This window comes from Cicer arietinum, chromosome 6 (genome assembly GCF_000331145.2).
Source record: "Cicer arietinum cultivar CDC Frontier isolate Library 1 chromosome 6, Cicar.CDCFrontier_v2.0, whole genome shotgun sequence".
Classification (NCBI taxonomy): Eukaryota; Viridiplantae; Streptophyta; class Magnoliopsida; order Fabales; family Fabaceae; genus Cicer; species Cicer arietinum.
The window spans coordinates 2,351,782-2,379,390 of NC_021165.2; the positions used below are offsets into that span (position 1 = coordinate 2,351,782).

The following is a 27,609-nucleotide window of genomic DNA, read 5'->3' on the forward strand; positions in this document are numbered from 1 at the left end:
TGTTATTTGCTAAAGTTACACACACACACACATATATATATATATATATATATATATATATATATATATATATTTTAAGACATATGAAATATATGTTAAAAGATATATAAAATTTATTGTACTATAATTAGTTGTTATTATAATTCCATAATAACACAAAGCAATATCCAATATTATTTAAAAGAGGAATAAAATCAATAGATTTATTTTGCTGAATTGTGTAAAAAAATTCTCAATGTAAATATGTTATAAATTATTATTTATATGACTTTATATTTGAACAAAGATATTTATTAACATTTAAAATCTTTGTCTTTCAATAAACATATCATTTTAATTTTAAATAATCAAGTCGTTGTCACTGTCCTTATTTAATATATCAAAATTACAAATGTAATTCAAAGCATTTCTTTTGTTATAATTTTATCAATCAAATAAATTAACTACTCGAAAATACACTCGAGAATCTAAGAAATGAAAAAAAGACATATTATTTTTAGTTTACATCATATCTCATAATCATTTATAAACATAAATTTAAAAATAATTATAATAAAAATAAAAATACAATATTTTTAATAATTTAAAATTTATGATTGACAATATAAAAATTATTTACATGAATAACATATATAAATTAAATTAGTTTTTAAAAGAGTATTGCGACAACTATACATACTAAAAATGATTATTTACTAACGAGTTAATTGTGGTTTGAGTTGGTATATATATTTACTATGAGCATATAACAAATAACTTGATAGGATTATTCAAATACAAGAGTTTCAAATGGCTAGCCTTCAACCTGAGAAACAAACACTTCTCCATCACCACACCGAGAAACACTTCACCGCCGGCGAAATCGTCCGTGACATCATCATCGGCGTTTCCGACGGACTCACCGTCCCCTTTGCCCTCGCTGCTGGTCTCTCTGGTGCCAATGCCACCTCTGCAATCGTCCTCACTGCCGGCATAGCAGAAGTCGCCGCCGGCGCCATCTCCATGGGTCTCGGCGGGTAATTAGTACTCTTCATTTTACTCACAATTTTTTTTTTTTGAATTGAAAATTGAAAATAAAAAGTTGCATTGTGATTTGCAGTTATTTGGCAGCAAAAAGTGAAGCTGATCATTACGCTAGAGAATTGAAAAGGGAGCAAGACGAAATCATTGCTGTACCTGATACTGGTTCGCACTATTTACTTATAATTTCTTTTACAAAATGCTCTTTTTTTTTTCTTTTTCATTTGATTTATTAATATGTATTTTTTTGTGATGATAAAAAAAAAATTCAGAAGCCGCTGAGGTGGCAGAAATATTGTCTGAATATGGGATAGAGGAACATGAATATGCACCTGTTGTGAATGCTCTAAGAAAGAATCCACAAGCATGGCTTGATTTCATGATGAAGTAAGTTTCAATATTTTCATTCTCCAAACAAGATATTTTTATGATTCAAAAATTTAATGTATTTGATTTAGATATTTTATTTTATTTTTTAATTTACGTTTATTTACATTTGAGATAAGAGAAAATAATATTTAATTTTTTTTTATATAATTCTTTTTTTTGAGAGTTTTGCGCATGGGAAATGGAAAGTGTAGAAAATTTGGAGTTTGCAATTCGTCGTTATTGAATTTGTTTATGCTGGAATGTAAGAAAAAGTGAAATATAGGAATCGGTGGATCACTGATCACAAGTTGATGAGTGGCACCACTTATTGGAATTGGAAAAAGAAAGCCACTTATTCGTTTGTAGGTTTTCACTTTTTGAGTGTGGACGTGATTATAGACTCCAAATTTTAGTCATGCGCGGTCCAGTTACACAAAATTTTGGGCTCTCTTTTTTTATTTTTCAAATATATATTTTCTTGAAAATATTATCAAAGATTTAAGATAATTATAAATGAAAATAAATCTTGTACCGTTCAAGTAGAGTAAAATTAGCTGGAATTATTTTAATATTTGGCATATTCTACTGGACCATGAAAATACAAACCGATAAAGGAAATCACATGGAACATTACACGTGGGTTTCTTTTTACAATTTTGTTAGATTATACTGCTAATTTAGTTATACTTGTTCTATAAGTAAATAAATCTGTCTAGTATTGGTTATAAAATAATTTTCAAAAGCAAAATATGGCGATGCATATTAATTAAGAGATTTGATTACTTGGTATGGCAGATTTGAGCTGGGACTAGAGAAACCAGATCCAAGGAGAGCATTGTATAGTGCAATGACAATTGCAATTTCTTACATATTGGGTGGATTTGTTCCTCTCATTCCTTACGCGTTCATTCCAAAGGCAACAGAGGCAGTTCTTTATTCAGTAGTTGTTACATTGATTGCATTGCTTGTCTTTGGATTTGTTAAGGGATACTTCACTGGCAATAAACCTATAAAAAGTGCTTTGGAAACTGCTCTCATTGGTGCCATTGCTTCTGCTGCTGCTTTTGGTTTGGCAAAGGCTTTCCATCCATAGTACTACTTTCATGCCAACAAACTCTACCTACCTCTTTTCACAACTATTATTTATTTCTTCGCTGTTTACTTGTGATGGCAAGTGGCAACTTTTCATATATTTTCTTGCCACACTTTTATGAACAACTACCTTTTTAACTTTTCATTTTTAATGCTCTCTTTTGATAAATAGAATGAGTATTCATTTTGTTGCTACTATTTGCCGCCACCACCATCTGAAGAGGTGTTAATTAGCTATTGTTGTAATGCAAGATGGCAAGATACTAAGATTTAAATGGTTGCATACGGTAAAAAGTGAATGTTTCAAATCATCGAGTTTATCATCGATTTACACTTGACAAAATGTTGCCGTAAGGATTTTTAGTTTCACCATAGAGTTGGTGCCATGTGTTCGTCTTATGTTGATTTTTTCTTTCTTAAAAAACTATCAAAATACTCACAGTTGCAACAGCATTATGAAGTTCCTTCATGCAGTTATATAATACTCCTTCCGTCTTAAATATAATATAATTTTAAATAAATTCAAAATTAAACCAAATACATTCATTTTTCTTTGACCCTATTTTCTCTTATAGAGAAGTCATGGATAATATTAATATTTCTTTTCTCTATGACAACTGCTACCATAATATTATTGTAATATATTGTCCTGCTGCTCCACCTGTATTATTGCCTCACTTCCTACTCAAAACCAGTCATCCGTATGTTCCCTGCAACATTCTCTCCACTACCAACCAAACTTTGTGCTGCCTATATTAAATTAAAATATACTGATTTTGCAGAAGAAATAAATAAGATCTGCAGACTGCAGCAGAAATTTGAATTGAGCCATGCACCACATTTCCATATCCATACAACCAACTCTTTTGTTTTTATATTGATACAGTTTGTTTGATAGTTAAGATGGTTCGCTTTAATTATCAACCAATTTCCTGCTAGAATGTTCACTTCATTAACACCCTCACCTGTCGCTTTCCAAATCACCCATAATCAAGCAAACCACACAACTATTATTCTCTGTTCGAAAACTCTCCTCCCAATCAATCCAACAAAGCCGTCAAAATGCTCAACCCCATCTCATTATGCAAAACCGAATCTTTCAATTGCATGTTACATACCAAAGTATACACTAGCAAACTCTATACACTCAAAGAAAAGATGTGTGACTACTTACTCTTCCCCTTTCCTTTCCTCCTTTTTTTTATCATTGAAACCCTCCCTTTCTCCCACTTCCCCTCTAAACCTCCAAACAAAACAAATCTTACAATAGTTCCTCGTGAGATAAAATTAAATTTTCAATTTTTTACAAAAGTTTTTTCATTTAACTTCTCTGCAAACTGCTATCAACCTACCATATAACTGAATAACCGTGAACTTACTTTAATTGAGATGCTCTAACAAACTACACGTTAATTCAACTGGAAACTTAACCAAGTCCATCTTTGTTTAGCACAACACAAGAATCGTAACTTCATATTATGACTGATAAATCGGTTATTGAGCATACTAGATTTGCCAGATGACCCTTTTCTTGAGCAACAAAAGCTCTTTCGCCATATCAGTGTACAATACGACACAAACAAGATTGGGAACAAAACTCATTTAGAGAGAGAGAGAGAGGAGAATGACATATTGAGAAGCATTGGCTTGTGCAAAATAATATGGCGAAACCCATGATTTCTATTAATTATATGTTCAACTGTTTAGTGTAGCACAATAAACAAAGGTCCTTTGAGGCCGCTCTTTCTTACAATGTAAACTTAAAAGAAATATTTGATCCATCATACTAGCTGCCGACCATACAACTCCCCGAAACTGGAGGAGACAGTATCAAGAAGCCAAAAGCAACTCCGGATTAATATTCAGATATAAGTTGGATCTGCAAACAGCAAAAAATCAACAAAGCCTTTATCATCTCCACATAAGATTAACTAATTTATTTGGTGTCTAAACAGATGCAAGAGAGAGAGAGAGAGAGCTGACTTACACTGAATCAAGATGAGGATCTAACAACTGCTGGAGGAAGATGGAAGAGAAAAAAGTATATTGTGATTTGATAAAACTAAAACTTTACCGCGAGGAAATCTGTGAAGATAGCCTAGCTGAAAAATATCTGCAGGGCATTATTACTTCCTTCCCTCTATATTTTGCTAGTTATTAGAAGCACCATGTAAGTTCAATTTTCTGAGTTTGAGGTTCCAAACCCTGTGGCCCATCCAATATCCCCTTCAGCATATAATTACAACTCATGCTTGAGTTTTCTCCATTTCTACAATCATCGCTTCAAAAGCAGATCTCTCATTTGGCATTTCAGATATGGTGGGTTCCATCTCCATTCCACTAACAGTGGCCCCCTCATTTTCATGATCAGTGTTTTCAGCATTTTCGAGGAAAGGACTGCCTAAAAAGAGTTGTTCCCACGAACCATCATCCGGGAAATCCGGTACAAGAAACGGAGAAGGATTATCTAATGGACTCAATTTCTCATCTAGAAGCAATTTCAAGAACTCGGAACTGATGCACAAGTCTTTTAACCCATCTGCAGAAAGCTCAGGTTCTGGTTGCTTAGGAGATTGCGGAACTACAGGCTTTAGTCTTTCACCTACAGGTGGCTTGTACTTTACAATCATTCTGTCAGAAGAAACTGGGGTGTCATCTTGTTTACCTTGGTCCAACAAATTCTCAGCAGCCACACGCCAGTTATTTTCCTTAGGGTGAAGCAGCTGAACCATGAATCCAGGGCATTGCACGACCATGACCAAAAACGATAGCATCTGCTGCTGATTCTTCTCCATTCCATCAAGGCGATCACTCAGTATAAGCAACTTACTCTCAGAAGATTCCAGATGCTGCTTATGTTTGACCAACTCTTGCGTGAGGGAATTTCTATCAGACTTAAGATTCTCAACTTCTTTCCAAAGGCTGTGATTCTTTGCTTCTTGTGATGGTTTTTCAGAAGATTCTTTTGGCGGCAATGTTTTTTGCTGATCTGCAACATGTGGATGTTTCCTTCTACGTATATTCTTCAACAAGTGCTTTTGACCCCTGATGAAGTTTTCATTGGCAAATTCCCAGTGATCTGTATCAATTTTCCTGAAACCCTGATAAATTCAACAGTCATCGATTAGTGAATTTTAAAAGAGAATCACCATAACCTTCACAAATGACACAAACAAATAGAGGCACAAAAATGGACCCCTAGATAAGCAAATTTAAGCCATTTGGATAAACAGCTTAATTAAGCGCTTGCAACATAAATGTTCTCATCAGATTAATGCTCATGTATAAGTTATTTCTATGACAAAAGATAAAATAAAATCACACTATTTTCATATAAGTTATAAACTATTTTCAAAAGCTATCTAAGAGAGATTATGAAAATAAATTGAAAACAGACATGTCATATGTTGTTTCTATAAGCTTTTCTAAAAAGTCTGACAAGTGCTTATGCCATTAAATAAACACAGAAAAGCCAATCCAAACAAACCCTTATAGGTTGCACCTTCTCCTAAGTACTAATGGATTTCAAATTTTATATAACATATTATATACAATCAAGAAAAGGCAATAACTTAATCCAACAGGTTAATGAGGTTAGTAATTGGGGAAAGAAACAAACAAATTTTGAACACAGAATTTTTTATATTAATTTCCTATTGGAATTGATAGTACAGGAAGCAAGAAGTGATAAATGAGAATGACAGCAATGACCTAAAAGTGAAAATTAGAAATGATAAAATTGGAAAAGAATAGAGAGAAAAGAGGAATACGGACATAGATATTGAGTTGCCTGACGAAGCTGGAGAAATTGTTGTGTTTGAAATAATTAGGAAGAAGAGTGAGAGAGAATTGAGAGTGGTTGGAGATGATAAAACTGTCACCGCGTTGAGTCCAAGAGATGATGGAGTCGGTGGAATGATCTTCAACCATATCGTAACATTTGTTCAAGAAAGGTGCCACCGAACAGCAAGAACCATTATCGCTCGCCGCTTTCACCATCTGAGTAAACCTTAGAGAGAGAGAGAGAGAGAGAGAGGAACGAATGAATGAATGAAATGAGTTTTCAGTTGTAACAAGAAAAACAAAGAAAGACTTTCATTTAATTCTAAAGATATGAAATTTCGCAGCGCCTCCACACCGAGACGCTTTGTTGTACCAAAACACTTTTCGTAGACGGGGGTTTTCGAATCCCTCCCCTACGATCTATTACTGCTTATAGATCACTTATATTTTTCTTTTTATTTTTTATATATAGATAAAACTTAAATGTATTTTTTTAATATATTTTTCTATGATTTTTAATTTTATCAACTATTATTTTATCAAAATCATATAAAAAAACACATAGCAAACTATACTTAAATACTTTTTTTATATATATTATCAATGTAAATAGTCTTTTTTTACTCCATTCGTTAATTACAATTAAATTATTAAATATATTTAATTTTTACTATAATTATATTTGACAAAGTCGTTACACTATCTATTATATTTTTTAACTAATAATATGATCAATTGTTATATATTATTCTAATATTGCTCTAATTTTTAGACGATAAATATGTATCTTGTATTTGATTAATATGATAAATTATAATGAGTTTTTAATATAATTTTTTTAAAAAAAAATTCTGTGAGGATATATTCAAAATACACTCTACTAATGCCATGTTTATCTTTTAAACTAATTAACTTATAAAAAATTATCTTTTAACTATCATATACATGAAAAATATTTGTTTTATTTATAAAGTAAATTATAATTGGTGTAGCATATATTTTTTAAAAATTTATCCATAAGATATTTATGAGACATAAAATTAATGAAATATATTTGTCTTGTGTATAGTTTATACAATAAATTATATTTTTCTTTAAATTTTATACGTTAACTAATTAATTCGTAAAAGATAATATTCTAACTAATTGTTTAATGATAAACATTTGAACCGTATATGATTTATATATAAAATTATAATTAATTTATTAAAATGTATTTTAAATTAAGTGAACTATTAATAAACTACAACACATTTTTCTGTATATGATTTATATATAAAATTATAATTAATTTATTATAATGTGTTTTAAATTAAGTAAAATTATTTGAGAGATAAACTATTAATAGACTACAACACGCTTTTCTGTATATAATTTATATATAAAATTATAATTAATTTATTATAATGTGTATCAAATTAAGTAAAAACATTTGAGAGATAAACTATTAATAAATTACAACACATTTCTCTTTTAATTAATTGGCCAACGAAAGACCATTTTTAAAACTAATTAACTATTTTTTTTTTAATAATTTATTAATGAAAGTCCATTTATGAACTTTAAGGTAAAATGGGGTGGATTTTTAAACAAAAAGAAGAAAATAAAATACATAATTTAGATAAAATGTGGAGTAGAGATGTAATTGTGACTGTGTGGATATGGAGTATAATTTTCCATATAAAAATAATAGGTTCTCTATCACCATAATAACAATTTAGGTGGACCAAAGAATAATATGAAGAGTATTTTTCCTCTCACCCTTTCTCTTTCTAAAGTCCCTAAAACCCTTCTTTTAATTTTTTTTCGATTTCAACCTTCTTTAAATTAATCAATTTCAACACAATTTTTTTAAACTGAACTTGGAGATGTAAATAATGATAACTTTTAATATTTTTTAAAATTTAGAGATGTAAAATAATAAATTAGTATTTTCAACCCTAATTAGTCAATTTAAATAAATCTCATCTAAATTGATTAATCTAAGAGAATTAAAATACAAAAAATACAAAAACATTACAAGAGGCTTTAAAAACATTAAGGGGGTGAGAGGAGAAATATCCTAATCCGTAACGAGCATGGGCAGTTTATGAAGGCCCAAAGAGACACCTAGGCCGTTAGCTTAATGAAAGGGTGGGTATATGTCTTGTCCACACAATCCACTGTTAAGAAATTGCAAATTGGTTATCATCTATCAATAGTATCCATAGACCAAAGTGTTAAAATTAGGAGTGGGATAAATGTATCATTAACCAGAAAATATTAATAAATTAGATTATATTACACTAAAAAAATCAAACTAATTAAATAATTTATGAATTAAATTTTATATTTAAAATAAATCAGTTAATTAAATTAAATTTAAAAATTTGTTTCATTATTTTAGAATTTTTTAATTTCAATTAAGATTTTTTTTTCTTACAAAATTGTAAAAATTTGCTTTTCTCTTAAAAAAATTTATCGAAATTCCTTTTCAGAAAATTTTATCGAAAAAAATTTTACATGTACTTTCCTTAAAAAAATTGAAAAACCTTTGTCAAAAGATTTCAAATTTTTTTTTTGAAAAGTAATCAAAACTTTTTATATTAATTTTTTTTTTGGAAAATCTTTTACATTTGTTTTTTTAAAAAGAAAATTGAAATTTGTTTCTCAATAGTCATTTATCGAATAGCTAGTTTGAAACCGATTTTAATTTAAAGTTGTTCAAAATTTTAAATTAGTTTATAAATCAATTTCAAACCAATTCAGAATAAACATAATTAAAAAGTGATTTTAAAAAAGTGAATTAATTCATTAATGTGATATAATTCTATTCTGTTTTTACACCATAAGATATAATTCTATTCTGTTTTTACACCATAAATACATATAAGTTTGTATACTCCATGCTGGTCCATGGACCTTTTACTCCCACATTCTATGCTTTTGTTTTTTCATGATAGAAAAAGAGAAAAGGTTAAAAAAAAAAACTAGTTTTTAGGAAGGGCACACTTAGAGCTTCCGCTAACATAGAGCAGGAAAGATAAGATAAGGGTTTGTAAGGAATGATGCTAAATAGTATGAAGGAACTTTTTTAAAGAAATGTAAGAACGATAATTTGTTTTGTTATAAATGGTTGGTAAAAAAATTAATTTCGAATTTTAAAGAAATTATGAATGAATAAGTGTTAAAATAATCTATCTTATAACCTTCGATTTTTTTTTTTTATTTTACATTTTCTATTCATAAATAATTACCTAAAAATCTAAACTATTTACTCCACATTATATGTAAAAATTATAAATTGCATTTTATTTCTTTTCATATAATTTTTCTTCTTTTAACATTCTATTTTCTTTTTTACAAAATTCAAATATTTTATTTTTTTAGCCTACGGAAACACAACTTATATTTTTGGGTACATCTTTTATTTTCGTGTATGAAATATTTCAATATTTTTAATCCTCTAATTTTTAAGAGAAACGTGCCATTGTAATTTAGAGTTCTAGTGTTTGTTACACTTACGTTCAACTACTTAATAATAAAGTGTAGGTTATATTATAAGTTATAATTGCTATACATCAATGATTAATAATTAACAATAATAACAATACGTTACATTTCCTTTGCATTAGTGAATGCAGCACATCAATCTATAGTACATATTTTTTACTAGATCAATTTTTAGTACTAATCTATTCATAAGCAATTAAGCTGTCAACATAATACATCCCTTCGTGTGTTTGGCACTTAAATTCTTTAAAAAAACAAATATCACCTATTTTCAATTCTATTAAAATAATAATTATTTTGAGGTCTAATAAATTTTTAATTTTTATAAAATTTTGATATTTTATTTTCAATTCTATAAAACTTTCTTAATTTTTAGTCCTTAATTTTTTTAGTGATTGTTTACAATAATGTCAAGAATATTATAAGAATTTATCGCATAAAAATTTAAAATTATTTATCAAAATATAGATTTTTAAAAATTAACCACTTAAAAATTTATCTTTAATCATTTTTAGTTAATATATATATATATATATATATATATATATATATATATATATATATATATTGTGAGAGATTTCAATATATATATATATATATATATATATATATATATATATATATATTGTGAGAGATGTTTATAATATCTTTAATATATATGAATGTAAAAAATCATTTAAAAATAAAAATATAAACATTATTTGACTAATTAGTATGAGCAAAAGTGAAAGCAATATGTTTTTGGTGATTAAAAAATTAAGAAATTTTTTATAAAGTTTAAAAATTAAAATTTATAGAAATTAAAAATATTTTTAATTAATAATTTTATTAAATAAAAAATAATTATCCTAAAAACTTAACTTGGAGTTTTCTAAAACAAACTTACGATCTATATAACTCTATTTTTGAATTCTAGAAATTTGAAATTCGATTTTTTTTCAATTTTGTTTTGATTACTAGAGAATGGTAGTTTTTAATTATGCATGGAAGAGTAAAGTTAGAATTTTAAACAAAATGTGGGGTTTGGATATTAGGTGTGAGGGTATATTAAACATATTTTTATAAAACTCTATTTTAGGCTTTAGAATAAGCTCTTTTCTTTTATACCGTGAAAATAAAGTTTCTTGAAATAACATATACTAATATATATTATATAATAGAGCAATTTAAAAATATACATATAAACAATGTATATATTAAAAGGGAATGTTTTGGCCGCGGCGCGTTGAAAAGGAAGTATTTTGTCGGAGGTGAAGGCGGCGGAAGCTAAGTTATTAAAATGGGTATAGATTGTGTTACTTTGTCTAAATATTAAAAAAAAACGAAGAAAAAAAATTAATCAATAAAAATAATATATTTAATTTAAAATTTAAATTAAATACTTTTATTTTTTAGATGTTTTATAGTATGGTGGAGAACAGTTATAAAGAGGTCATTTTAGGGATATAAATAAAACACAACTTTATTAGTTTTATCTATATTTAATTAGAACGGTTCTTTTAATTTAATTTTTTCTATGATTTATGGTAAAATATTCATCCAATTTCTCAGTTGTAATACCCTTAATTTTAAATCCTAAATTATACAATTTTATGGTATTTTGTGTTGAATTTCTTAAGCTTTTAACCCAGTTTTCGGTATTTAGTGAGTAAATGCCGAAAATATATTTTTGGAAATTAGATTAAAATTATTTGTCGAAGAATAATTTATTTACGTTGCGAAGAATTTAATACCGGACAATTTTGTTAAAAATATCTCTAGTTGCAGAAAATTTTATCTGTCTATTGAGTTGCGACGAGAGTATATACTTTTATCAAAATAAATAGTGATGTGTGTAAGCGTTGTTAGATAATGTTTGAGTTTGATTTTAAGTATAATATGTGTATATATATACATATACATTTATATATATATATATATATATATATATATATATATATATATATATATATATATATATTATATATATATAAAAAAAAGAAAAAAAAAAAGAGGTCGTCAAAATTGTTAGAGTTAAACGAGTATTAAAAATGGGAAATCTTTTAATATCTATGTTTACTTAATGATTGTCGTGAAAATTGTTAGAGTTAAATGAGTATTAAGAATGGGAAATCTCTTAATATCTGTATTTACCTAATGATTGTCGTCAAAATTGTTAGAGTTAAACGAGTATTAAAAATGGGAAATCTTTTAATATCTATGTTTACTTAATGATTGTCGTGAAAATTGTTAGAGTTAAATGAGTATTAAGAATGGGAAATCTCTTAATATCTGTATTTACCTAATGATTGTCGTCAAAATTGTTAGAGTTAAACGAGTATTAAAAATGGGAAATCTTTTAATATCTATGTTTACTTAATGATTGTCGTGAAAATTGTTAGAGTTAAATGAGTATTAAGAATGGGAAATCTCTTAATATCTGTATTTACCTAATGATTGTCGTCAAAATTGTTAGAGTTAAACGAGTATTAAAAATGGGAAATCTTTTAATATCTATGTTTACTTAATGATTGTCGTGAAAATTGTTAGAGTTAAATGAGTATTAAGAATGGGAAATCTCTTAATATCTGTATTTACCTAATGATTGTCGTCAAAATTGTTAGAGTTAAACGAGTATTAAAAATGGGAAATCTTTTAATATCTATGTTTACTTAATGATTGTCGTGAAAATTGTTAGAGTTAAATGAGTATTAAGAATGGGAAATCTCTTAATATCTGTATTTACCTAATGATTGTCGTCAAAATTGTTAGAGTTAAACGAGTATTAAAAATGGGAAATCTTTTAATATCTATGTTTACTTAATGATTGTCGTGAAAATTGTTAGAGTTAAATGAGTATTAAGAATGGGAAATCTCTTAATATCTGTATTTACCTAATGATTGTCGTCAAAATTGTTAGAGTTAAACGAGTATTAAAAATGGGAAATATTTTAATATCTCTGTTTACTTAATGATTGTCGTGAAAATTGTTAGAGTTAAATGAGTATTAAGAATGGGAAATCTCTTAATATCTGTATTTACCTAATGATTGTCGTCAAAATTGTTAGAGTTAAACGAGTATTAAAAATGGGAAATATTTTAATATCTCTGTTTACTTAATGATTGTCGTGAAAATTGTTAGAGTTAAATGAGTATTAAAAATGGGGAATCTTTTAATATCTGCATTTACTTAACGATTGTCGTGGATAGAGTCAGAGTATGCTCATGCATTTCATAGTACAAGGCGACCGGATGGGCCATGGTGATAGTGGTGACCAGATGGGCCACGAGATGATTCCATGTGATTTGTTGGTTCATCTTATCCTTGCGGGGATTGTCGTGTCGTGTAAGGTCCGCGATAGACTACACATTTTTGGTAAATCGTGTTAACCCGTGATAGGTGGCACCTCGGTAAATAGTACTTCGGCATGTGATAGGTGGTACATTTACGATTTACGTTTTTAGTAAATCGTGCTGACCCGTGATAGGTGGCACATCGGTAATTTAGTATTTCGGCCTGTGATAGACGGTATAATTATGATTTACGGCCCTTCGAGGAGGGTTTTGATTTGGAATTCCGAGTCCATGCATTTTGGCATATACGCATTGCATTAGGGTGCTTGGCACGCGAGTCGTGTTTGATTCAAGATTATGATTGAGCGTTTGAACTCAAGTTGTCATAGTGATTGTGTTATAATTGCCAAGTGTGGATGTTGTGGAATTGTGTGTAAATGTGATTGATTGCAAAACCTTTTCGAAACTCAAGTTGTCGTGGTGATTGTGCTATAATTGCTAAGTGTGAATGTTTTGAAATTGTGTGTAACTGTGATTGATTGCAAAACCTTTTCGAAACTCAAGTTGTCGTGGTGATTGTGCTATAATTGCTAAGTGTGAATGTTTTGAAATTGTGTGTAACTGTGATTGATTGCAAAACATTTTCGAAACTCAAGTCGTCGTGGTGATTGGACTATAATTGCTAAGTGTGATCGTTTGGATTTTTGTGTAAGTGTTGATTGATTTCAAAACCCTTTTAAAAGCTAAATTTTGCTGAATTTTGTTGTTTTTCTGCTGCTGTCTGATGTGTATTCGAATACAGACATGTTGTTTTGCTATTGACTTACTGTGTAGTCGAATACAGACTATTGTATTCGAATATAGATATGTTATTTTTGCTGCTGAATGCTGAAACAGTCTTGTATTCGAATACATAGATGTTGTATTCGAATATAACAGTGTTATTTTGTTAAAAACTTCATTTTTCAACTTTGTTTATGCATGTTTGGCATATGGAACCCCTTTTAAGGTGCATGCTAAGTTGAAAGGTTATTTTGTGCATTTAAAAACTTAAATATTATGTGTTAATTGTTAATTTCGGTTGGTGACCCTTTACAACTATTGTGGAAATCTGAGCCTTGCCCTCAGATGAGAACCAGGACCATCCTACCGGTTAGTACCCTGTGGATGGGAATGTAGTTGGACACACCTGACTCGAGCTATGTTAGGAGGATCTTGCGGGGCGCGTGAAGATCACTCGAGATGTATAGTTTTTTTGGTAGAATGATCAGATTAGGTTGATGTATATGGACTATACGTCTTTTTTTTTTGGGTTGTGTTTATTTTAATTTGGAAGAATGTACCTATACTAATATTGTCTATTTGACATTTTATTATGATGGGTCCATGTACCACTTTTTGAAGTGTAAATACTTTGGATTCATATTTCAAAAACTATTCCGCTGCTTCTGTTGGCTTATTTGTCGTTGTGTTACGACTTAAATATTTATCCAAAAGTATTTCCTTATTTATTTCTTTGTTAATATGAATTTGTTTTGAAAAAAAAAATACACTCGCGCGGTTAAAAATCAGGGTGTTACATCACTCACCTCTATTTTTTTGTTTTATATCGAATTTTAATTTCTGATATTATAAAATATTAATTATAATTTTAAATAACATATTTAAGAGTAGAAAAGCAAAATTAAGAACGGATCAACATTCAACTAAATATAGTAAGCCCATTTGGGCAGTTTAATTGATGTTTCGAGGTATTGTTTTCATACTAAATAGATGAATACACTTTTTCTTAAGCAGTTTTTTTTTTATTGATTTTCTGTTTTCTGATTATCATTAAACAGATAAATCATCTTTTTGTTAAGAAGTTTTTTTTTTTTTTTTTTAATATATACTACTATATGATAAAAGTGGAAAATGGGTTTTATATAAAAGGGAGAGCTAAAATTATGGATCATGTTTCTCCCCGTACAGATTGGCACATCAATATTCCCGAATCTTGTGGCTTTCTTGGCTTTTTAATCACCTGATTAAAGTGGTCATGTGGCTTTCTGGTTTTTTTAATCACCTAATTAATTTTTCCTTTATTTTCTTTTTTGTGACCGTTGGCGATTAACTTCCTTGACATGGAAATCATTGCAAAGGAATGTTTTAATAAGACTTCAAAAATTACACGAATAGTGACTAATTTGAGGAGCAAAATTAATAATCATTTTCTTATTTGTGAAGCACAAAATCCTTAGAAAGAGAGATGAAGTGATGGCTTTTGGAAGAAGTGAGAGACAAGGAGAGAAATGACCAAGGGTGTTTTTGGAAGTTTAATAGAAGAGAAGAGGGGAAGATTTTAAAAAATACTAATCATGAAAAGGAAATAATTAATGAAAACTTTTTAAAGTGGAGAATTTTGAAGATTTATTTTTTTTATAATGTGATTTTTTTTTAATTTAGAAGAACGTAAAAATTACGTAGAAAGATTTTGATAAATTTTTCATATATAATTTATATTATTGTAATTTTCTTTATATTAAAAATATATTAATCGTAAATATTTATTTATTATTTTCTATATGGATACTTTGTCACAAAAGTGTAAAATATAATTTTTGTAAAAAATTTAAAAATAGTAAAGATTATTTTGAACACATTTGTTATATATCATGGAGAAATTATTTCCTTTCCTCACGCATGCATGCTAACTTTTGCCCTTCTTTAATAGAAATATTTTTATTTTTGCAGAAATAATATTAATAATTACTATTGTCAATATTATTGTATTTTTTTCTAATAATAAATACAAATTTATAACCTTTTTATCGATCCATTCTCTATAACTCCTTTACTCTCACCACCAATCCAATCTTTAATGTTGAGGTTCTTATTTATACAATTAGATTGGTTTCTGATCCTTGAATGATAATGGTTCTATAATTCTATTCTATTTTTATCACGTACATGAATTGGTAATTCTTGTTCATGTCACTCTCTTCGATAAGTTGTACATGACCCACTTTTCTTATCCAATTATGTGCATGCTAAATATTGATCGAATAAAATATCGCACTCAACAATTCAAACCTTATCCACTAGACAATGATTCATTGTATATGTGTTTAAGGGATTTTCTTTTAATTAATTTTAATAATAATGGTGGACACGTTCATCATTGCATCTTAGTCATTTTTCATGCTACATATATTTTTAATAGAAAAATAAACTTCTTACTTTCATAAAAATAGTACAACTAAATTTAAACATTAAAAAACTAAACACCTTAATAATACACATACAAATTACAAAAATCAATAAAAAAAATTTAAATTAAACTTTAATTCTAACAATCAAATTAACATTTTCTACTGTACAATGGTCAAAATTAATATATTATTTAATATCATTTATTTTCAAAAAAACATAATCTAATATCAGTTATAAATAAATTTGACATGATCAATTCAATCACGATAACAAATAATTTATTAGATGAAGGGTGTTGAATTTGCATCATAAGCCTTCTATTTAAAACATAACACCAACAAAACAAATTATTTATCTATGTGAACATTGCACTAAAATAAAAAAATAAAAAATGTCACACCATAACAAACAAATCAAAATTACACTTAAATGATAAAATCATAGATAAAACATGTTAAAGAAATACTAAATTTATATTAAAAATAATAATAAAATAATTTAAAATAGTAATTCCAAATTAAAAAATGTCTTAAAGTATCCCACGCACTAATGCAAGAAGAGGAATAGATAACTTGCGATTGTTTTTTAAAGAAGAGGAAGTGGGCCATGCTTCACCCTCTGAAATCGCAAATGAACTTGCATTATATAAAATAGGCTTAATTGCAGTTTTGATCCATCTATTTTAGCTGAATCGCGAAAGTAGTCCCTCCATTTTGTTTCTCCCCAGTTTTGGTCCCCAAACAGAATTTTAGTCCAAAACTTGATGAAATTTTAGTTTTTAAAGTCGTACTACACCATTTATGATCATATATTTCAGGTACAATTGCTGCAAATGAGATCTTAAGGCATTGTGTGACTTAAATAAATGCAAAAAAGATGAAATTTCATCAAGTTTTGGACCAAAATTCTGCTTGGGGGACCAAAACTGGGGAGAAACAAAATGGGGGGACTACTTTCGCGATTCAGTTAAAATAGGAGGATCAAAACTGCAATTAAGCCTATAAAATAAATATAGGCAACTGCTTACATGTAATCTAAACAGTTTTAATAATGCTATAACTTTACCAATTTTTTTTTTTCAAATTCATTAGATATTATATAGATGAGTGTTAGATATATTGATAATTATTTTTTTCTTTCTAATGTTTATAATATTTTTTATAATAGATAAAATTATGATATAAAATTAAAATTATCTTCTTATACATAGCATGAATCTAAATTTAATTATTATATATAGAATGATAATATTAGAGAAAAAAATATATCTAATCATTTTCAGCTATGTGATTGACTAGCGTTGAAGTTTTCCATATCTACACCATAGTGAAAAGAAAAAGTTTAGTTGTTTTTCTTGATAAAAAATATTGATGTATTTGATCTAAATTAAATTTGGATAAAATACATAAAAAAAATATTAAAAAATAAAATTTTGATCAATTTTTTCTTATATTTTTTTATGAAAGGAGTATATATAGCGGCTTCTCGAAAATTATTATTACGTTTGTTTCATAATAAGTGTCTCTTTTACAATATTCATTTGTCTCAAATTACACAGTTCTTTGTCTCAATCTTTACATTATCAATGAATTATTAATTATTTTTTACATTAATATTCTTTATTTATTGTATCTTAATTTATCTAACTATTTCACTAGCTACAATTAAAATTATAATTTTAGGCCACCAATGCTACTTCTTCGAAATCTTCTATCAACAATTCTGATTAAATCTGCAAAATAATAAACACTCAAACATAGAAGTCACTACTCTTGAGGATTTATCTGCCTCTCATCACAAATCCATCAAGATTCAACAAGCTCTTCCCAAATAAAACTGAGGTAACAAAACAATAATTCATTATCTCAAAGACTAATAAGATGACACTCGTGTAAAACTTAAAAAACTAAAGAAAAAGGAGAAAAATGTAGAGTTTTTCATATTTTTTTTTTATAAATATATAATCAAGGAGAGTGTTTAATTTATTATGAGAAAAACATGAATTTATTATGAGAAAATTATAAATAAGGTGATAATAAAAGAGATAACAAATCAAAACTATTATTATTAATAATATTTTTATTTAAATAATTTTTCATTCAAAAATATAAACGCATTTTATCTAAAATATTTTTTCACTCTAAAATAACTTTTGAAATATCTTTGAAATTTACAAAAAATAATATATTATTGTAGTAAATAAATATATTTCATCTTTAAAATCAAAGATGTGAGCCCCACACACACCCAAAATAAAGAATGAGACAAGGGGTAGTTTCATCAACAGCCGGTTAATCATTTAGATAAAGATGTTTTGCATGCTTATGCTCCTTATTGGGTCAATGCTAATTTAATTACCATGTCACTTCTTTGTAACGAGATAAGTCGATCATTTATTTATTTAATAAATTATATCTAACTTTTTTATTGGTGAAATATCTTTTTAGTGGATTGTAAAAGGAAGTGATATGTAAGTGCTGATTTGTAATCTTATTGTATAAATTATTTTTAAATCGATAAACCAAATCCTTCATAACAACAAAAATAGATAAATGAATGTGCCGATCAAAATTATCACATAATAAATAACATAAGAAGAAGAAAGTGTGTCAAAACTCATTTATTGATTGGTAGAGCATAACTCAAGTTACAAGTGTGGTGTCTCTTCATTGCAAGATACTAATTAGCAACAACAAACAATAGTTACATATGTAGATTCACGATCTTCCGTATTTATCAAATACCACATCTTCGAATTGGGTATATTTGACTATATAAGTATATTTGTGAATGTGATTTGTATGAGATACTTTCCAATAGCTACATGCTATATCATATCATGAAATTTTGTAAAAAAATACTGTCCTTAAAAGTATATTTTAATATGAATAAAATGAGAAGTTGATAAAATAAATAAATTAATAATTGATATTATAACTGTTATTTATGATTGATTATGTATGTGTACATAATATCAACTATTAATTTTATCGTTAATAATTGATATTATTTATTTTATTCTTTAATGTGAGTTACACATTTTAAATTCACTTTAGAGGAGTCTAATCTATTAAATATCACATAATATACATGTAAGGTTACAATCGGATTTTGATAAAATTGATAGATAAACCATCACTTTAGTCTTTGAAAGTATAAAACTCTCTCATTTTAGTCTCTAACTTAGCAAAATACTCAAATTAATTACCGAATCATTAAAATGACGGTCAATTTAGTTTATAACTTTATAACGATCATAAAATATTTTAATGATAAATTATATCTTTTAGATATTTTTATAATAATAAATTATATATTTCATATACTATTTTAATAATTTAAAGGCTAGTTTAAATATTTTATTAAATCAAAAACCAAAATCACGCTATCATAAAATTTTAGAGACTAAAACATTTTTTTAGTCTAAAATAATTAATGGTATATATAATCTTATCTTATCTGGTAAAACTTTAATCGCACGTTATCTACTTTATTGTTTAGCCTCATATTTTATATTATCTTTTCTTTATTAATATATTTTATACTATCTCACTCTTTTGTACTAGATCATTTTAATATTTTTTAATTCTCTAAAACTATAATGTCAGATTTTTTAAAGTGTGCAAACGTTAAGCCTCAACCCTGTCAAAAAAAAAAAAAAGTCTCAAAACATTGTTTATTCTTTTATTTATTATTAAATATATATAATTTTCTATTTATTTTATATATTGACCACCTTGTAAATTGTAATAAGTGCGGGGTCAGAAATTCAACTCCAAGGTAGTCAAATTCTAAAGAGATAATATTTACTAAAGAAAAATTAAATTCGGTTCAAAATTTTCATATATATAAGTAATACATATTATGAGTGAAAAACGCATAACTATATCAACTGCAAGAGGAGTTGCACTGAGGCTGATGATTTTGAAGATGATATGAATTAATTTTTTTTAATTAAAAAAATAATTATTTGAAATAATTAAACCAATTAAAAAATGTTATTGACATCTTCCTACCTTTAGTTACTTTTTTTGTTTTTAAGAAAATATTGAGTGGTAAAAAAGAGAATATAACTGAAAAAAATACAAAAATTTAAGGGCTAAATAATTTTATTTTGACTTATTTTCTAGGTTTTTGAAGTAGTCTTTTGCATGAATTTTTAAAACTATAAATACTTCTTCGAGTTCCATTTTTCTGTGAACCGATATTTTTTTATTCTCCGAAAAACCTACCAGTGTGATATATCTTCTGTTTTTATTTTGACAAAATCGTGCTAATGAGTGAATGTGATTATATAAAAGTGATAACTATAAAATCTTAAACTAAAATAATAATATTAATAAAATCCATACTTAGGTGTTGACCTTAGAAAAAGAGAAAAAATGATGAGAGAGAGAGAGAGAGAGAGAGAGAGAGAGAGAGAGAGAGAGAGAGAGAGAGAGAGAGAGAGAGAGTTGCATTGCATAATTGCATTGCATGCCGTGTCAGGTCAGTGGAGAGACACAACTTGTGCGGGGCTGCCTTCCTATTGTCATCAAATCACTCACAAACTTAACTACATAATATAATTCCAATCTTTTTTTTCTTCCAATTAAACAAAACTTGTTGTTCCTGAATTCGATTTGGGTTATTTAATTTTAAATATGTATATTTATTCTCGGTAAATATAGCTTTCTTTTAGTTTTCATAATATAGCTTTTTTACTTTTGATTAATATTGTTTAGTTATTAAAATTTTATTTATAATAAAATTGATTCTTGTAATGGATAGAATATTTGATTTTTAATTCATCTAAAATAAGTTGTACAGAAATTAAAATAAATATATTATATAAATTAATTTCAAATAATCAAATTTTAAATAAATAAATAAATAAATATAATATATTTATAATAATAAAAAGTATAACTGATACATACCGTTATTATTATATTGATAATAGTGGATGATATGTTTTGTTTAATTTTAAGATTAAAAAGCACTAAATAATTTTTACAATAATTAAAAGTTTGCAAACTTAATTTAAATATATATATATATATATATATATTTAAACTTTTATTTATTTATTTATTTCCTATCACCTCTTAAATCTGTATGCTCCTGATTTAAACAAGTTGGGTCCATTCATGACAACAATCTCTGCATTCTATTGTTTGGTTGCTGTTTCTTGTCTTAGCTGTTTCCAATCTGTTCTTTTTTTTTTCTTCCTATCTTTGTATGTTTTTATTCATTCATTCACTGTTTCCACCCACTTCTCTCTCTAACCTTATCTACAAACAAAATTTTAATTTTCCTTCTTATCCAACTTTTTCACTCTCTCTCTCTCTCTCTCTTCTATTGCTTCTTATCCAATATTTCTCTCACCTCTTTCCATTTTCATGTTTTCTAATTTTTTATCTGACCCATATCTCAAAATATTTTCTTTTTGTCACCTCACACTCTTTTTTCTTTGAAATTTTGGAACTTTTGTGATATGAACGGTGCCAGTTGCAAACTTGGACTTTTCTGCTATGTGGGTGTGTAATGTACTGTTTCAAAGCATTGTTTTTTAATAACAAGTTTTTATTTTTGTTGTGTTGATTTGGTGAAACTTTGAGGGAGTGATAAAAATGGTGTCAAGATCTTATTCAAATCTACTTGAGCTGGCTTCTGGTGAATCTCCATCTTTTGAACACATGAACAGAAGAATTCCTAGGATTATGACTGTTGCTGGATTGATATCTGATGTTGATGATGATGACCCTTTGGAGAGTATTTGTTCTGACCCTTCTTCTTCATCTGTCCAAAGAGAAAGGATCATAATAGTTGCAAATCAGCTTCCTATAAAGGCTCATAGGAAACAAGATGGTAACAAGAATTGGTTTTTCAGTTGGGATGAGAATTCACTTTTACTTCAACTGAAAGATGGGTTAGGTGATGATGATGTTGAGGTTATTTATGTTGGTTGTCTCAAAGAAGATGTTCATCCAAATGAACAAGATGAGGTTTCACAGATACTTCTTGAGACTTTCAAATGTGTACCAACTTTTCTACCACCTGAACTTTTTACAAGGTATTATCATGGTTTTTGTAAGCAACAGTTATGGCCACTGTTCCATTACATGTTGCCTTTGTCACCAGATTTAGGTGGAAGGTTCAATAGGTCACTTTGGCAGGCTTATGTATCAGTCAATAAGATCTTTGCTGACAGGATTATGGAAGTGATTAACCCTGAAGATGATTATGTTTGGATACATGATTATCATCTCATGGTGTTACCAACTTTCTTGAGAAAAAGGTTTAATAGAGTGAAACTTGGTTTCTTTCTCCATAGTCCTTTCCCTTCATCAGAAATTTACAAGACACTGCCTATTAGAGAAGAGCTTTTAAGAGCCCTTTTGAATTCTGATTTGATTGGTTTCCACACTTTTGATTATGCAAGACATTTTCTTTCTTGTTGTAGTAGGATGCTTGGTCTTACCTATGAATCCAAAAGGGGTTATATTGGAATTGAATATTATGGTAGGACAGTTAGTATCAAAATTCTACCTGTTGGCATACACATGGGTCAGCTTCAATCAGTTCTAAGTTTATCAAAGACTGAAGAGAAAGTTTCTGAGCTCATTACACAGTTTGTTGATAAAGGAAAGATAATGTTACTTGGTGTGGATGACATGGATATCTTTAAAGGGATAAGTTTGAAGCTATTGGCCATGGAGCAGCTTCTTATTCAGCACCCTGAGTGGCATGGAAAAGTTGTATTGGTTCAGATAGCAAATCCTGCTAGAGGAAGAGGGAAAGATGTGAAGGAAGTGCAAGCCGAGACGAAGGCGACAGCTAAGCGGATTAACGAATCATTTGGAAAGCCGGGTTATGATCCTGTTGTTTTGATTGAGGAGCCATTAAGGTTTTACGAGAAAGTTGCTTATTATGTTGTTGCTGAGTGTTGTTTAGTGACTGCAGTTAGAGATGGAATGAATCTCATACCTTATGAATATATAATAAGTCGTCAAGGGACCGAAAAATTGGACAAAGTTTTGGGAATAAGTTCATCCTCTAAGAAAAGCATGTTGGTTGTGTCTGAGTTTATTGGTTGTTCACCATCTTTAAGTGGAGCTATTAGAGTGAATCCATGGAACATTGATGCAGTAGCAGATGCAATGGATTTGGCTTTGGAAATGGCTGATTCAGAGAAACAGCTTAGACATGAGAAGCATTACAGATATGTTAGTACTCATGATGTGGGTTACTGGGCTCGTAGCTTCTTGCAAGATTTGGAAAGGACTTGTAGTGATCATGTAAGGAGAAGGTGGTGGGGAATTGGTTTTGGATTGAGTTTTAGAGTTGTAGCACTTGATCCAAACTTCAGAAAGCTCTCAATGGAGCACATAGTTTCGGCTTACAAGCGGACAAAAACTAGGGCGATACTACTAGATTATGATGGTACACTAATGCCTCAGGCTTCCATTGATAAAAGTCCAACCAGTAATTTCATTAAAATGCTTAATAGTTTGTGTAGAGATGAGAAGAACATGGTGTTTCTAGTCAGTGCGAAAAGCCGAAAGACGCTTTCTGAATGGTTTTCTCCTTGTGAAAATCTTGGAATTGCCGCCGAACATGGTTACTTTTTAAGGTAAAAAATAAAAATCCTGAGCTTATGAACTTTATGGTTTGGTACTTCTGTTAGACTGTAACTTATGGTTGGCATGTATGTTTTCAGACTGAAGCGCGACGCAGAATGGGAAACATGTGTACCTGTAACGGACTCCAGTTGGAAACAAATTGCAGAGCCTGTGATGAAACTTTATACTGAAACAACTGATGGATCCACAATTGAAGATAAGGAGACGGCGCTTGTTTGGTGCTATGAGGATGCTGATCCAGATTTTGGGTCATGCCAAGCTAAAGAACTTCTTAATCATCTTGAAAGTGTGCTTACAAATGAACCAGTAACAGTGAAGAGTGGCCTGAATAATGTGGAGGTTAAACCACAGGTGCGTATAACATTTGTGGAATGAGTTGTAGTGTCTAGTGATGAATTCATAAAAGTCTATTGGATTCTGCTATACTTAAAAATCTTGTACATTTGGGAAATATTTTTTGGTACAAATATAAAGTTCAGTTGGTTTTGAGTGTGTAGTGAAGTTGTTGATTAATATAATTTCAAGGGAAAAGTGGATGTGTGAAAATTTATTGATAGAAGAAAACCCTGTACTTAGGGGGCATTTGGAAGAGCTTGTTTAAGCTTATCATATGACACTGGGACTCGCATAAATGTTTTGAAAGAACTTACAAAAATAGCTTACGAACCAATAAGCTGTTTTCAGCTTATGCAGAGTTTGAAGTTTGATTATAGAAACTACTTATATATAAACTTGTACATAAACACTTATTGAATAAGCACCTCCTTAAGTTGTATATTTTAACGTCCCCTAGTCCAAACCCACATGGGATTGTAGTTAATCTAATTTGAGTTATATGTTCAACAACATTACTAGCTACTTTGACAATTTTTTTCTTTTCTGTGAATAGATTTAGTGAAAGAATATAAAGGAAACTTAAGGAAAAGACCTCATAAGTAGTGAATTAGAGTTAAAATGCATTCTTTTTTAATCTTCTTTCCTGTTTGAAAAATGACAAGCTTGGATATATTAACTAACAATTTATAGTCTTACAGCCTCTAATACATACATATGTACACATGCAGGGTGTGAACAAGGGGCTTGTGGCTAAACGCCTACTTTCAACCATGCAAGGAAAGGGAATGTCACCTGATTTTGTTTTGTGTATAGGCGATGACCGATCTGATGAAGACATGTTTGAGGTAATCACCAGTTCAATGGCTGGTCCTTCAATGGCACCCAGGGCTGAAGTATTTGCATGCACTGTTGGTCGAAAGCCAAGTAAGGCCAAGTACTATCTCGATGATACTACCGATATAGTGAGAATGGTGCAGGGTTTAGCCTATGTTTCAGACCAATTAGTTTTATTTTAGGCATGTGAAAGATAATGGTGAAAATGTGAAATGATGTTACTTTCTGTCTTAAATGTAGGCTCAGTTGTTCTCTCCATACATGATCCTTTTTCCTTGGATATTCCCTGTAAATTATTATAGTTGTTATTGGGTTCTATATTGGCTCAACTTTGTGAATTTGTCTCTGGAAAATTTGTAAATATATTTCTCATTGTGAACCCTGCTTTGCCTACCTTAATCCACATGACACTGGTTGGGAATTGAACTGACCGTGTCCATTATTCCTTAGGCGCAAAATAAGACAAAGGAGATATTGGACCTTCTAAAGAATGTGAAGGGTCCAAATAAAACATCACGTTGTATGTATAAATGTTTACTATTGAAATGATTTATATATTTGAATAATGAGTTACAGCATGTATATATAGCAGAGTTTGGTCATACAGATCAGGAACCAATGAAAGCTGAAAGGATAAGAGTTAATTATACAAGGGGCTTAAGATTATAAGGGAATTAAAAATTATTCAAAGATTCAAAATATGTGATTCTGTATAAATCCATTATAACCAGTCTAGGCTGATCTTGCAAAACATCTTATCCTTCATAGGACATCAAATAGTTTAACCACTGTTAGGGTGCCGTTTTTAGTCCTAAAAAAATCTACCAGGGAATAACTTGTGGAAGATCATAGATCCAAATAACCATGAGAGAAGGTATTTCAAGTTTCCTTCTGTCACAACAATGACCCTTAAACCTGCATCCGCCCAGAGAAATGTGTGATTGCTGATCCACCAAGTGTAACCAGGATCCTAACCCTTATTTAGTCATGGCTTCAGATTCTTTGCTTTCTTAACCCACCTCTCAGTTAGTATTGACATGCTCCATTATCACTGACAACCCAGTGGCTAGGTCTAAGGAGATGTTTGGTTTCGCGGCAGTTTACCCTTTTTTCAGGTCCCAAGGAACGACGAGAGAGAAGCTTTCAATTCAACACACGGTGGCGTTGCATGACCGCAAAAGCAAACATGGGCTAAAAACACAGGATTTCTAATGATAACTATTACTTCACCAATAATCACCACATGAACAAGACCCGTTCTTGAAATGGTGAAATCGACTATTATCCCTCACAACGATTTCCCTTCCAACAATCTTCGAAATAAATTTAATTGCAGTGTGGCAGTCAGCACACACCCGAATATTCTTTATTATGCGGATGGTTGTACCAGCTGTAGTGCTAATGATGCCAAATGCTATGGCAAGTCTCTCACTGTGGTTGTGTAACATGTCGCGTTTATGATCCTCATCAACATCATGGAGCACCTCATTTGTGTCAAGGACATAACCTTCTTTCTCCATCTGTTCCAACAAAACATTCAATGCCTCGTTTATTTTGTCATAATAAGGATGTGATTTATCTCCTGCCATAAAAGTATGCACTTCTTTTCCAACCTCAATCCAGCTGCATGCAGGGATCTTCTTCAAACCTTTTTTCCTCATGTGTATTCTCAATCTTGCAGCATCTTTCCATCTTCGTGCAGCTGAATAGATGTTTGACATTAAAACATAAGCCCCCATGTTTTCGGGGTCAATCAAAAGTAACTTGTCAACAACCTTTTCAGCTAATTCAACACTCTTATGAGCTCTGCAAGCAGCCAACAGTGTTGACCACACACTCCCGGTGGCTTGTACTCCCATGTTAGAAATGAAATCATAAGCTTCCTCCAATCTTCCAGCTCTACCAAGCAGGTCAGCAACAGCAGCATAGTGCTCCAAACCAGGAGCAATTCCAAATTCCCTCTCCATAGTGTTAAAATATCTCCAACCTTCATCTACCAGCCCGGCATGACTACACGCAGTTAAAACAGCCATGAATGCCACATAGCAGGGCCTTATTCCATCCTCCAACATGTTCTCAAACAAGGAAACTGCATCGAGGGCATGCCCATGCATGGCACATCCCATAATGATGGCAGTCCACGACACAGTATCACGCTTCCCTATTCTATCAAAAACATATCTAGCCATCTTAATGTTGCCGCATTTTGCATACATGTCCACAAGGGAGCTAGCTATAAACTCATTATCATCAAAACCAAGTCTAGTTATACATCCATGAAGCTGCTTCCCCAAACTCATAGCAGTCAAATGAGCACAAGCAGGTATAACACTCGAAAAAGAAACATGCATAGGTCTCACATTTTCCTTCAACATGCGACGGAAGAATCCAAGCCCTCGATCAAATTCACCATTCTGCACACAACCAGCAATGATAGAGTTCCAAGAAATCGCATCTTTTCGCGGCAAGAGGCGAAAAACTTCGATCGAATGTTCCAGTCTATTACACTTTGCATACATATCAACCAAACTACTTCCAATGAAAACATCCCCATCAAACCCATGTCTTAAAGCATAACCATGAATCTCTTTCC

General features: G+C 29.6%; 4 protein-coding genes across 4 annotated transcripts in view; 2 read left to right on the plus strand and 2 right to left on the minus strand.

Moving 5' to 3' along the window:
- The first annotated feature begins 736 nt into the window (after positions 1–736).
- LOC101489208 (vacuolar iron transporter 1) lies at positions 737–2,676 on the plus strand. The gene is made up of 4 exons (XM_004503281.4): positions 737–1,016; positions 1,100–1,185; positions 1,293–1,407; positions 2,185–2,676. Exons 1-4 carry the CDS (start codon positions 790–792, stop codon positions 2,480–2,482), a joined length of 726 nt encoding a protein of 241 aa, XP_004503338.1. The 5' UTR covers positions 737–789; the 3' UTR covers positions 2,483–2,676.
- Positions 2,677–4,128: 1,452 nt separating this feature from the next.
- On the minus strand, positions 4,129–6,656 carry HSFA8 (heat stress transcription factor A-8). Its single transcript, XM_012716587.3, has 3 exons — positions 6,256–6,656; positions 4,469–5,582; positions 4,129–4,360 (listed from the first exon to the last, which is right to left on the minus strand). The coding sequence occupies exons 1-2, from the start codon at positions 6,478–6,480 to the stop codon at positions 4,728–4,730; spliced, it is 1,080 nt and encodes a 359-aa protein (XP_012572041.1). The 5' UTR covers positions 6,481–6,656; the 3' UTR covers positions 4,129–4,360; positions 4,469–4,727.
- Positions 6,657–21,694: 15,038 nt separating this feature from the next.
- On the plus strand, positions 21,695–25,395 carry LOC101489971 (alpha,alpha-trehalose-phosphate synthase [UDP-forming] 6). The gene is made up of 3 exons (XM_004503283.4): positions 21,695–23,836; positions 23,924–24,197; positions 24,911–25,395. The coding sequence occupies exons 1-3, from the start codon at positions 21,834–21,836 to the stop codon at positions 25,196–25,198; spliced, it is 2,565 nt and encodes an 854-aa protein (XP_004503340.1). The 5' UTR covers positions 21,695–21,833; the 3' UTR covers positions 25,199–25,395.
- A 699-nt stretch (positions 25,396–26,094) lies between these two features.
- LOC101490304 (putative pentatricopeptide repeat-containing protein At3g23330) overlaps positions 26,095–27,609 on the minus strand; it is a 2,435-nt gene continuing 920 nt past the window's right edge. The window contains exon 2 of the mRNA XM_004503284.4: positions 26,095–27,609. Coding sequence (XP_004503341.1) covers positions 26,243–27,609 — 1,367 coding nt within the window. The 3' untranslated portion in view covers positions 26,095–26,242.